We start from the raw sequence: 13781 nt of genomic DNA on the forward strand, positions 1-13781 counted from the left end.
TAAAAAATAAAGATTGATTACACTTTATTCTTTTTAAAATAAAATCCATCTGCTAACATCTATGTCATGAAATATCTCTGGCGATTCTTAAATGCACATTGCAATTTGTGGCTCCATAACCATCATCTGCAGTGCTTTTGGGCTCCATGGAATTTAATTACAACATCTTTTTGTGCACTGAGGACACTATCAACAGAACTGTTTTGCTTGGTGGAAACAAAACTGCCCACGACTCCTCCTGAGGGACTGGGCCACAGAACTGCCAACGTACAGTCAGGGCCCATTGCGCTAGAATTATGGCTTTATAACAACCTTGTATTTACATACACTGCTGAGGCAGTAAAAACAGCAAACAGATTTTGGAGCGGCAGGCAGCCGAAACATCCCTGCAGGGCACATGCCCCTCGCCGAGGCAGGAAGGCAGGCAAGTTAAATCAGCTCCATGACTGCGTTCCAGCAGCAAATTATGTTGACACGAGAACCGTGCCTGCCCATTCCAGTAATAAAACAGGTCCATTTTCAAGAGTCCACCCAACCTTCAGGTGGTTTCCCCATCCCACTGCTCCCCTCAGTGTGAACTGGCATGCAGAGGGTGCTGGGAAAAAATTCAATTGCTGTGAAACTGTGAAACAGTTCCTTAGAAAGGTTTTAATTTACTCATCATGAGATCATTGAGCAATATTGTAAACAAATTCAGTACAAGGAGCTGTTCTCATGCTTCCTAGGATGGTGGCTTGAGGAATGGTTATCCTCATTTATTAAGCATGGAGTCTCAATCAAAGCCACGCTACGTCCATATACATGGAGCAGACGTATTTCCTAGCAATTTACGTAATCTTTATGTAATGTTGCCATTGGAGAAGAGGTGGCTGAATCAAAGCCAAGCATCCGGAAGAGATGCGAGCTGAGATCTCTGCGCCAGAAAATCCACAGTGTTGGGCCATTACTCTATAAGGCCAAAAAATCTGTCTGACAGTCATTTTTGCTCAGATCTCACCTGATTTCAGCTCTGAAAACTAAATTAAATTGCTCTAAAGTTTAAGAAAATAGACACAGTTCTGTGAACTGCTCCTTCATAAAAATATCCCAGTTAAAAGTACCGCGGAGGTTAGGCACCGATCAGTTTAGGTGAAGGGTTGGAAGGATCTCCAAAGACCCTGATGCCAGCACGTAGTGGCACGGGGAGGACTGGGAACACATCCTGCAACCTCCTCCAGGAGCACTGGATTCAAAGACAACTCAAGTAACAGCCAAACCCTCAACCATGAAGTAGAGCTAGAGAATGAGTGCAGAAAATCACCTGCCTCTGGGGGAACCGGGAGGGAAATAAGAGAACAAAGCTGAAAACAATTGAAAAGCAGAAATTACTCTTATGTGTACGAGGTAACTACATGGACACAGTTAAGCAGAAAGCCCTGGATGATGGTTAAAAGGTATTTTCCTTAGGGAAATATGACTTAAAACACCAACAATAAGTGAATGGAAAGCTCTGTGCTTGCAGAAGACCTCCCTGTTGACTACGCTCCTTTTTGGACTGAAAATGTCCTAATCAGGACATGGGGAGTATCGGACCTTGTCAGCTCACTAAGGCAAAGCTTTAGCTTGCCAGAAAAGATGAACAATGCTTTCTGCTAATACGATGTAGGAAAGGGGGCAGGAAAGCAGAAATAGAACAACCCTACAAGAAAGGCCCTATATGTATGCCATTTGCTATTTTCCCACTAATACGTTCCTATGGTTGGGGTATGTGTGCACTATATTAGTTTACTACTAGTTTTACTATATTATATTAGTTAACTAGTTTACTACATTAGATTACTAGGCAGTAAATCACTAAAACCAGATTACACATGCCGCCATGTAACCACTGGGTAAGAAACTCTAGCACTGCTTAAATCAATGTTCTATGAACTTTGGTATTAGACCTTGAAGCACCCAGGCTTCCAAGGAAGCTGTAAGTACACTTCGAGGGGGTTTACAATGGTGCAGACTCACTCTTCTACATGCAGACATGGAATGAAATTACTCACTCACAAAAGTACCAAGGTGTTTGTAGACAGCCTGGTAATTATTTGTGACAGCTTCAGAAACAGAGAAGGGCAACAGTACCATTGCGTCAGTGATGGACGTTTGAAATCACCATCTTGGTGTATATCCTTCGCTGCTGTAAATGGATCCTGTAAAATCCAGCTGAGAATTACAGTAATTGTAATTCTATTGGTTTCTATAGAAATAGGATTATCCTAACAGTCAATAAATCAATTTCCTTTTGGAACACTAATGCAATGAGAAGGGGCATGGTTTCACCATTATTTATAGAGCAAACAGCTTTTACGCAATTTGCAATACCTATCTGAGCTTTATAGAGTTCATGAGATTTTTTCAAGCAGGCTGCTGCATAAAACCATCTCCAACAATAAATTGTAGAGGAAAACGAGGGGGAAAACCCATAAAGCAATGCAAAACATTTACCACCAGATGGCACGCTGGTACAGGTGCCGCCGTTCTGGCAGGGATGCCTTTCGCAGGCGTCGGGGTACAGTACACAGCCGAGTTTCAGCTCTGTCAAGCCAACCACTTCTGCAAAGCTGCTGCGCTTGTTCTGCAGGGGCAGCTCGTTATTGTTTAGGACGACTGAATCCAGGCAGCCCTGGAAGCCGCTCAAAACCTGCGTGGTTCTCTTGTCAGTCAGGCTGCGGACGTTATCCACTTGGACCTGTGCTCCAAAATAGACGGAGCTATCCGTGCTGAGGGTCTGGAAGTAGAGGGGGGCTTTGCGGCGCTCCACGTAGCTGTCATCCAGGGACAAGCTCGTGAAGTTGCGATTCAGCTCCAGGAAAACCGAGTGCCAGCTGCCGTCATTGACAGCCCTGCCAGAAATTCCCAGGATCCCCGGGCCAGTCCCGCAGTCCAACTGGAACCACAGTTTGCCATCGACAATCTGTGGGAGGAAAACAGAAATCAAAGTGCTTCAGACTTCTTGTAATAAACTCTCACAGAGAATGAAAACACAGGGGACTTCCGGATTCTGTACAGTGCTAAAGATGGTCTTCTACTTGGTGCTGGAACAACAAAATGCTGTGCTTTTATCACAAGCAATAAACAGAAGGTAGTATCGCTACTTCGAATGTACCCCAAACCAGTTATAGCAGGCAAACTGAACACTGGGAGAAAAATAAATATGGATGTGTAACACACATCTCAGCATGGTGTACACTTGGCCCTAACTCCAGTTCCTCTAAGGATAACAATATGACACATACAGGGGAAGGGAAAACCAGTAGGAACACTGAGGTTAAGACAAGGGATGGTATGGCCCCATTTATGGGTAGCAAGGCTAATGAGAGCATCTACGTTGCTCCAAGGAGCAAGGAGCACTAAGGGTTAAGAAGTACATCTGAAGTGCTTGTGTATGAACATACCCAGTATGAGGAACAACTGAGAGAAACTGCAAGCTTTAGTCCTTTGAGTTATATCATTGATATTAGTGACACTTGATGGGATGAGTCCCATGGCTGGAGTGCTAGGATAGATGAGTTATTCTGTAGGTAATGAGGGGAAATCTCTGGTTCAGTTGCCCTCACTGCTATTGAGAGACTTCAACTTCCTTGACATAAACTGGGAATATCATGCTGCTGTGACAAGCAAGTCTGGGAAATTCCTCAAGCATGTAGAAAATCAGAGAATCACAGAATGGTTTGGGTTGGAAGGGACCTTAAAGGTCATTGAACTCCAACCCCTCTGCTGTGGGCCAGTTGCCACCCACCAGATCACGCTACTCAATGCCCTATCCAACCCAGTCCTGAGCACCTCCAGGGATGGGGCATCCACAACTTCTCTGGGCACCCTATGGCAATGCCTCAGCACCCTCTGAGTAAAGGATTTCTTCAAAATTTCCTGTCTTAAGTACTGAGTGGGTTAATGAGGAAAAAGTGTGCTCCTAGATGTGTCGTTTGAGAAAAGAGAAGGCTCGTTGATGCCCCATACCTGCAAGTGTTCAAGATGCATTTGGATAACATCCTCAATAACATGCTTTAACTTTTGGTTTGCCCTGAAGTGGTCAGGCAGTTGGACTTGATGGTTTTTGTAGGTCCTTTCCAGCTAAACTATTCTAGTTCTAATTTTAAGACTCTGGTTCGCCAGAAGTCATGTATTTTCCACTGAGGCCATACTATGCACACTGCATGTACCTCACATAAGATGGCTTTACTTTCTTTCCTTTCCTCATGTTTGTGCTGAGTTTGTGGCTTTAGAGTGATTGCTATGATTTGTTCTGACTGAGATACTGGAGCAGGTTGCCTGGAGAAGCTGTGGGTGACCCATCATTGGAAACATTCCAAGACAGGTTGGACAGAGCTTTGAGCAATCTCTTCTAGTGAATGATGTTCCTGTCCATGGCAGGAGAGGGGGAACTAGATGATCTTTAAGATCCCTTCCAACAAAACTATTGTATAATGTTATGATTTTATGATTCCGTGGTTCTATGATTTCTCACTCTCCATCATGCCCCTCACTCAAGAGGGTGGTTGTCACGAGAAAATGGCTGAGGAGAGCTGGGTAAGAGGCAAAGTGGAGCACTGAGAGGAATGGGACAGAGCTGTGCTTATCATTTAATCTGTTCATGCATCAACTGTAAAATAATACAGCCCTTCCCTTCCTGATAGGGAAGGTCAATAAGTAAAACCTGTCAAGAACTGTAAAGGGGATATAGTGATGAGAGCTGATGCAAATACCTACAGACAGAGCTATGAAACTCAGACTCATGTTCCCTTTAATCTGAAGTTGTTATCCAGGGAAAATCTGTGCTAGCATGCTGGGGCAGGCCAAGTGCAGAGAGAGGGAATGGGTATGAAGTGCTGCTTTCTTGATTAGAAGTTTATCCAGAGATTTTAGGTTTCTTTAATAGATGGCAGATAAGTTTAAAATGGCTGTCAGGGTTAGGAGATAATTTCTTATGACACGTTAATTGGATTCAAGATTTCTGAAAGCTCTTGCAATTATTTTACCTTTATGTCATGCTCTAGGAAGTATTTATTCCTGCAAATCCCATCTCAAGACAGTTCTGTCCCATTATTTATCCCCCTGGAAAGTTCAGATGCTGTGTCCTTCTGCAGCCTTCCTTGCTGCACACACTGCACTCTAGCAAAGCAGAGGTGCCAAAGATGCCAATGGATCATAGGCCAAAAGCACAAGAACACACCACAGCTTTGGTGGCCCACTAAGCTGGCATAGCTAATGCAGATGTGGGAATGCTGCATCTTGTCCATCCGTCCTTGGACATTTTTGGCTATTTTTGGCACGGTTGACTGCATAGTCATTTAAAACTGGGATAGCTGGTGACATCCTCCAGCACGTGTCTCAACTGGTGCTCAAACTCTTCTCTCGCAGGCATTCTGATGTGGCTTGATGGTAAATGGGATGCTATTAATCTATAGGAGTAGAGGGCATAGTTTCCAGCAAGTGAAGGTTTGAAATTATACACCTCACCCTAGGCAAACAAATACTCCTTGAACTGCAGGGTGAGTACTGTTTGCCATTTGCCAGTGCTCCAGCCTGATGCCTCCACTGAGCTTGAGTCTATATCATACATTAAAGCAAAAGGTCCTCCTTGACAGTCATATCGTCAGCCCTTGGAAGTTCACAAAACTACCTGGAGAAAAGATATGGTAAAATCTTGATTTCTGATGTTCCCTGGACTTTGTGTCTCTCCTTTCCAGATCTCAGTCTCATGGCCAGCTGAATTTGAACTAGGCTGTAACGTCAAGCTGAGTGACATGGGCCAGGTGGGGTATTCCCACACTGCTCAGCTGCTCCACAATTGCTTGGACAAGGTAGGAATAGAGATGCTAAGCACACAGCAAGATTCCTGCGAATGTCCACAACCTGAAGTATCCTGCATAGCATCAGGGGTGAATAGAATGGAGGAAGAGCTAGAAGAAGAAGAATTAGGTCCTGCTATGGGCAGCTGGTTACTTTAAAGTCTATGACCAGTAAGAGGTAATGAAATTGAGAAGAAATGAGATCTATGATTGTAACATGACATGTTTGAGGGATGGATATTGCTTGGTACTCTCACAGCTCAATCAAAAAAGGCTAACGGATGTGTAGAAAAATAAGTCTGGAATATTTTTCATCTAAAATCTTTTCTTAAAGGATTCAAATCTCATCTGTCAACTATTTCTGAAGATTTAAATTGGCCCTATTGAAGCATCTGCTCAGGAGGAATCTTAGTAAATAAGATGCCTTGATAAACTGAGATGGTTTTCTCTAGAGATGGAGCAATATTCTTTTCACCTTGTGCAGCAAAACAGTCCACAAACCTTGAAGATGCCGCTCAGAAAGTACGGTCTGTCTCAACAGGAATAAAAATTATGCAGAAAAACACATGCCAAGATACTACACTTTGAAAAATGGCCATCATTGGATAAGCAGTTAACTTTCTTCTTATTCTAAAGGCTTTTTCCTATGGAAACAATACTACTGCTTGTGTATAGTATACATATACCTCCCCTAAGACTACTTATACCCTGAAGGACCTACTGCCTGCATGTCTATTACCCTTATTCACAGAACATGCTTTTCTAATTATCTTTATAAATACAACACCACATATGAGCACCTGGGATAAATATTACAGCATTTATATGCGGGAAATGATGATCTAAAAGATCTGTAGTGCAAATATATTTTATACATCTTTCTCACTCATTTCTCTTTCTTTTTACCAGCAGATGACCTGACACACATCTGAAATGCTGCGCTTCCTTCTTTTTATTAAAAAAGTACTTGTAAACCCAACCTTAGGCTAGAGTAAAAGATGGGAAGGATGGTCCAGCATTTGCAGTGCTAGCCTAAGACATGATAGATATGAGTGGGAATTCAGACTCCGCAACACTCTTCCTCTGGGAGCTCAAGCAAGTCAATAGTTTCAGGTCTCCATCAGTAAAATAAGGATAACGTCATTTCCCTACCTCACACAAGTGCTTTACGGATAAACGCATTAAAGGCTCTGACATGTGCAGAGACCACTAGCACTGGGACCATAAAAATACTCTCATTAAATGGATCGTCACAGACCTTGCTATAGCAGGACAGGGAGGAAATGTTTGTCCTCTGCTGGCCCCGTGCCTCCAGCAGGAGTGGGCAACCCTGAAGAGCTCCTGTCCTGCCTGCTTAGCAGCCTGGCTGGCTAGGGAAGAGAAGGGTTCTACACTCAAAAGGGTAAAAAGATGTCTCCTCTCTTAAACATGGAGAAGTCCACTGCACATCTTTGATTCAGCAATTAATCTCTGGTGTTCCCACAATTCTGCATAACCACTGTGATGCTGTGGCCCTGCTTCATCCTCAGAGGGGAATCTGAAGTTAATAGCCTGGACCTTGGAACCAAGAAAAGCTGAACTTCAAGTTAACTTCCAATCAAATGAGGTACACATAAAACAAATTGAATGGAAATCCCACAAGAGGCCCACCAAGCTTCCAACTGTCCACCTCTTTCTGGGCTTAGTTACACTGTCTCTCATTATACTCATTAGGAAACTGAGGTTAATACCCACTTAAACATGTATGCTATTACAGACACAGAGTTCCTCACCTACACAAAATGAGAGGAGAAGTACAAAGAACAGAGAAGGCTCCAAAAGGTGATGCAATCTGTTATATTTCAACAGTTTCATTCAATGAGCAAAATGGAGCCAAACACATATTGTAAATTATATTAGAATATTAGCCTGGCTAAGATGTTTGGCTAACATCCATGTTTGTGTATCAACATAGGTAATAAAACGATCAAATGGTTCTTCTGAGACCATGTTAGGCTCTCGCAGTCCATCTGCAGTCACACACCACGGATACAGTGCGCTGCCTACTAATCTATCTGGGGAAATATTTCGTTAGCTGAATTACATTTTGGATTTGTTTGTATAAAACGGTATATTTAATTAAAACGTTACTTGTTTCAACTCCAGCCATAGCTGGGATCATATCCAAGCTTCAGCCTTACCCAGCATAAGCCATGCAGCGGTAATGCATTAAAATGTATAATACACATGTAACTAAACCGTGCAAAGTTTCCTATTAACTGTCTGGATGGGAGAACATATGCTTGCCTCTTACCATTAAATAGCTGCGTTTCTGGCATGAAGATGAACTCTTCCTTTACCTATTTTTAATCCTTTAAATTCCAGAAATCAAACTGAATCTCCATTATATTCCTTTAAAAAAAATTAATTGTGGAATTTTCTTCTGGGATGGCCTCACTGTTCTTTAAATTGTTAACTCTTATTTTTCCCAGATAGAAGCTCTGTCTGGGAGCATCAAATAGGGACTTTGGAAATTGTGATACTGTATTATGCACATGAAATCTTTCCAAAGAAAAAAGAAAAAAGCCATCCACCTACATCTCATTTTGCTCCAATTGTCTTAAAAGCAAGAGTGCACAATGAAAAAATGGCCAGCCTCTCAAAATCAAGGGATGAGTTGTTTTATTTGAAACAGCTGAATAAATAGCACCCTTATCATATTGCATCAACACAGTGTAGCTGGTAGGCTTTCAGCAATGTAGCAGATGAGCAGTTTGCTCTACAGAATTGATCATTCGTCCAAGGACACTGTGTTATGATTATGAAATATTTCCATCCCTAGAGTTATCATAAATGTATGAGATCCCCAAATTAAGCTGGTCATTTAAACAGTGAAAACCATATCGCAGCATTAAATTTTAAACAGACTGCAATGGAGGAGACTTGCTTGAAAAATCAATGCCGCTACATTCCCCAACGGTGCTGCTGTTTTCTGCCTGTTCTCCCATGGGTTCATACTACATGGTGGGTCTAAACATGTTTCAGCTCTACCTTTGTTTAGGCTCAGTGTTGGTGCTAGGCCCTCTGGTGCTAAACCATGAAGACACTTAAGTACATGCTTAAAATTAAGTTATGTGAGTCATTCCAATTGCCTTCAAATTCAGGAAGTTAAGCAAGTGATTAAGTGCTTTGCTGGAGTGGTGCCAGGGCGCTCAAAAGAGCACAAGATCCCATTTTTTTATCCTGTATTTGGAAAGCTTCTCCTCATGTTTAATTTAATTGAAAGCAATGCTCAAATGATAACAACTTCACATTTATAGACCTCTAATTAATCTACTTAATGGTCTTATTTCTGAGTGCCTCACTATCTCACAACATACATATCTGTTTAAAAGAAAAAAAAAAGCTCAACCTCTGGGTTGAGAAATGAAAATATATGCTTGGAAAGTTTAAGGCTAACTTACTTGGAAACATCTTAGTAAGAGATCCCAAAGTGCAGTTCATGAGCCAGGTGATATCCCTGAAGAGCCCTGCTATGGCTATATCCCTTGAGCACACCACTAGTTGTCTGCCACAATGAACCTTTGTGAGGCCTGTGTCTGATGTTCCTTTGCTAAATGAGCTTCATGAACAAAATTAGCAGTTCCTGATAAAGTGAAGCCACATCTCCACAAACGCATCAAATTTAATACTCTCCTTTAAGCTTCATGCTTATACAATCCAAGGGCCAGACCTGGGAGAAAAGACCTACAACAGCAACTCCTTCCCTAACCCAAAAGATGAAAAGCAAGGTGTTAGGCTTTAAGCAGGGATTTTCTTGTGAAAAGACAGTGGCACTCTTGCACCTATAGCACTGCAGACATAACCCTGGACCTCTCCCACTGAATGTGTGAGGTGTTCAAAGATCTTTGTTAAGTGTCATGAGATGGGTTCAGATCTGGAAATCCTTCCTTATCAGCTAGGAAGTGAAAAAGAGGTTGACCCGTGAGACGGGAGTAGTGCATCAACTGCTCTTGTCAGTGCTCCTTCAATTATCATTCCTTCTTCCCAGTATCTTTCAAGGCAAAATGATTGATTGATTGTGTGAAGCCATGACCAAACCCACAAAATTCCTAACCATAACTAAGAACCCAACCCAGACAACTACAATGATGAGATCTGTTATTTATTTTTATGTAATAATAACACAGATTTATCAGTTTAGAGGCAAAATTTCCAACTTCAAATGGAAATTTCCATTCAGTTGCCTACAAGCCAAACATTAGGGAACTTCTCCAGGAGTTGAACAGCCTGAGCATAATCTATTAACATCAACATGTATCCCATTTTTAGGCTGAAGCACTGTCTAGGCTGTATGGGAATACAGGTGGCAGGAGAGGGAAGGAGCAATGCCTGTACTGAATCCCAGCAGCTAGGTCTATTCCCAGCATACCATCAAATGAGCTTAATGAGATGTCTGGTTTCCAAGTAGACTTAGGTGACTGGCTTAACTGAAGCAACTATTATTCTCAGTGTGCCTTCTCCTAAAGCCTGGGTTACCTGGGGGCTCAGGGCTACTTTCCTGAACAAAGTCCTGATGAATTGCATATAGGATTTCACTGTGGAAATCCCTTTACTTTTCACCAAAGCAAAGGTTAGTGTTTTTACATCCACCCACATTTACCATAAAATTAGGAAAAATAACAATGGTAACAAAAATTGTAATAATTTAATCACTTGAAATAAACTAGGTGGAAAGGTAGATGGTATGCTTGCACTGCAGAGTCCACTCTTTGATAATATCTGAAATAAAATGTTATCTAGAACAGGCATATTTTTTACAACACCATTGTCCTGACCTTCTTGATTCCCTAATTATGACAGTTTTATCCACTAAACTCTAACAAAATAAATTCTCCTATATTCACTCTAACACCATTTCAGTCTGCCTGTGTATCATCTCCTACTGTTTTCAAGTGGCACCTTTCAGCTCAGCCATTTGTTTTTTTTTCCCAAGCATTTTTCGAAACTAACCTGCAATGTTCTTTACTGATACATATCAAGAGCAACCACAGTGAAGAAGGTCTTCAAGCTTTGTCTTGTACAAATCTCAGCACTGCTGAGAATTCTCAGACAATGAAAGACAGCATTCCTGCTCATGAACTATTTCAGTCCAAGAGCTATAAAATCATTTGTTGCCCATTAATAGCTCATCTAGCAAATTTAACATTACCTAAGCATTCAGCCAAAAAGAAATTTGAAGATTGCAAATACAGATACAAAACGCTGTGCCATTTTTCTCACTGCTGAATTACAGGACACGATTGAATTACCAAAGTCAGCGTTTTTGTTTCGCACTCTAGAGACTCTAGCAGAAATACTATGCACAGGCTCTTGGATGAGCCCAGCACTCCCTTTCTATCCAGGAGATATTGTCATTCTACAAAAACCCAACAAAGAACAAAAAGCTTATTAATTAAATAATGTTTGGCAATCAATCTCCAGCTACTTCATGCATCTCTAGACAATTTTAATTCACAGAGTGTAGAAACCTACTTATTCAGCAGGAGAGATGCTCTAAGCAATTGGTTTCTGGAATTAACTCAACAGCAGCATGGGCATGTTCTCTAACCACAGGCATGGACACTTGGGAAGAAAAGCTATTTCAGTAAGTGTCATTTTGACTATATGGTCATATAAATGGACAAATCTTACATCTTGAGCAGATCATCTGCTGCATGCAGACACATACAATATTCTTAAAATGAACAGCACCCAACTGAGCATTTTCCAAGTAAAGTACCACTAACAAGCTGGGTTTTGGTTGTTGTTGTTGCTGCCACTGTTGAAACTGCTGTTTTTCCCTGATAGTATGAAACAGATCAGACTTCATCTTCTCAATCTACCGCTGAAATGAGAACAACATTCCCCAAATCAAGAGCCAACAGAAAACATGTAATCAAGAAAAACAACTGCAGAAAAGATAAGTTATTTTAATTACCTTCAGAATTATACAGGGATTCGCTCTGGTGTACATTATAATCCCATTGCTTTGCAGGGTTCGCAGACGTAGAGCCAACTTGAATTCCTCTTTCTTGCTATTTTCAGAAACACGGTATTTAATGTAACTATTCCCAGCAAAGCTAAGGGAAGTGTGGCCTGAAATAACCATTTTGAAAAGACACATGTTCTTTTAGTGACACATAAAATACTCCTCAGCCGTCACGCTAATTAAATAATTTAAAGAGCTAATAAGAATTTTTAGGAAGAAACTTGTAAATAACATCCAACTTCAATGGGAAAAAAGCCTGCCCCTACTACAAATACATATTGCATTTTTTCAGATAATTATTTTTCAGGGGAGAGGGATACCTCTATTTCTCCATACTTACAAAAACAAAGTGTTTTCTTCCAAGCCTGCAGCATTTTTAAAGCTATCTACCCCTGACCGTGCCTATCTCTCCTCACTTGATAACAGAGGGAGTCCAAAATGGCCAAGCTTGTACATCAGGCAATTGAGTTATGGGTAGAAAGCCAGGTGTGGGCAGATGCCCATCAAAGCTGTACAGTCACTTCCCTGCAAGCACTTCCCAGGACCACAGTGAAACAACACAGTATTTCTTGTGTTTTCTTGGAGAAAACACCCCGTGCCCTGTCATAGAGCCCTGGCTCCACTGATGTCAATGGAACTTTCCTCTCCATGGGCTCTGCACCACACCCTTTGCATCCCAGGGAATAACACAGCTGCAGAGAACTAACAAATGTCCTGCAAATTGCTTTTAGGGACGGTGTAGTGTTTTCATTAATGACGACTGGAATTTTAGTAATCTAAATTACAAGCAGAAGAGTTAACTACAGAGCTTTGTCCGTGGCAAGACAACATCTGCATAATAGCCTCTAGGAACAGCCCTTTTTTTTTCTCAGCAGCCTGTTTTACTGATCTGGGATTCAATCAAGTCAGTTTCAACAAGAAACTGCATTATGGTCTTCATACAGCATTATATCAAAAAAGCCAATTGCTATGAAGAGATACATCGAGTATCACCAGTGCTGGGAAAGGTTAAGCAGTATGTCTTCTGTTGACTTCAGTGGCACCTCTACCTACAAAAGAATGACAGCACTTTTTCCTTCAAGTACATCCCCCTTTCCCGCTGTGATGTGCACCTGAGCATTCGCCAAGCTTCCCCGGTGGGCACTGGCAGATGAAGGGTCTCCGGTTAGCTTCATACCCCACACACTGCATGTCCCCTGGGCACGGCTTCTCCAGACAGGGATCATTAGACCCTGGGCACAGTCCTCCTGCAATAAGTTAAAATACTGTCAGGGACATGGTGTGAAACAGCATCTTTAGCAGCACAGGAGTAATAAAAGAAAGACAATTATTGATCTTGAACTTCAGTACAAGCCAAGCATGGATTAATAATAATAATTAAATATAAGTAATCTGGGAAGAGATGCCATTCAGACAGTTACTTAGCAAAACATTGTTACGATTCCTAAAAGGGTGCTCTAAAATCCATAGCAAAATATTATGAGAACCAGCTGTTTTGAGTGGTAACTGGTTACATATCGGAGTTGTGATGCTCAGGTCAGCCGTTTACTCACAAAGCCTCCTGTACAGGGAATTTGGGGATACCAGGAAACAAATTACTCGAAGCTGTGCACTTCTTTAGCCTCAGGACACTCATGGGAAGTAAATTTTAGGGAGTTAGAGTTCCGCAGGAGGCAAAATAAGAAAAAAGTCTGTCTGCAGTGACAACTGAACGTTTCATCTTTGTGCTGCACAGGACACGTTCCCAGGCTAAGCACAAGGCACAGGCAGACTTGCTATGTCCCCACGCTGCTCTGACTTTTTCTGAGACCTCACATGCTACTGTACATCTTCCCCAGGCTGCCAAGACTCCTTCCTTCTGGTTGTGACTACACAACTTCAGTTGCATCTGGAATTGTGTGTGTTTAGGTAAAAAATAAAATAATTGAGAATTACTTGCTAAAAATTCAAAG

The 13781-nt window shown here is 41.7% G+C and overlaps 1 protein-coding gene across 1 annotated transcript in view; it reads right to left on the reverse strand.

The window, feature by feature from the left end:
- FAT3 (FAT atypical cadherin 3) overlaps positions 1-13781 on the reverse strand; it is a 347711-nt gene that overhangs the window by 24504 nt on the left and 309426 nt on the right. The window contains exons 20-22 of the mRNA XM_021382213.1: positions 12942-13076; positions 11779-11936; positions 2473-2941 (exon numbers count right to left, since the gene is read on the reverse strand). Of these exons, the coding sequence (XP_021237888.1) occupies positions 2473-2941; positions 11779-11936; positions 12942-13076 (762 nt within the window). The remainder of the gene's footprint in view (positions 1-2472; positions 2942-11778; positions 11937-12941; positions 13077-13781) is intronic.

The sequence above is a fragment of the Numida meleagris genome, chromosome 1 (genome assembly GCF_002078875.1).
Source record: "Numida meleagris isolate 19003 breed g44 Domestic line chromosome 1, NumMel1.0, whole genome shotgun sequence".
In the NCBI taxonomy this organism is placed as follows: Eukaryota; Metazoa; Chordata; class Aves; order Galliformes; family Numididae; genus Numida; species Numida meleagris.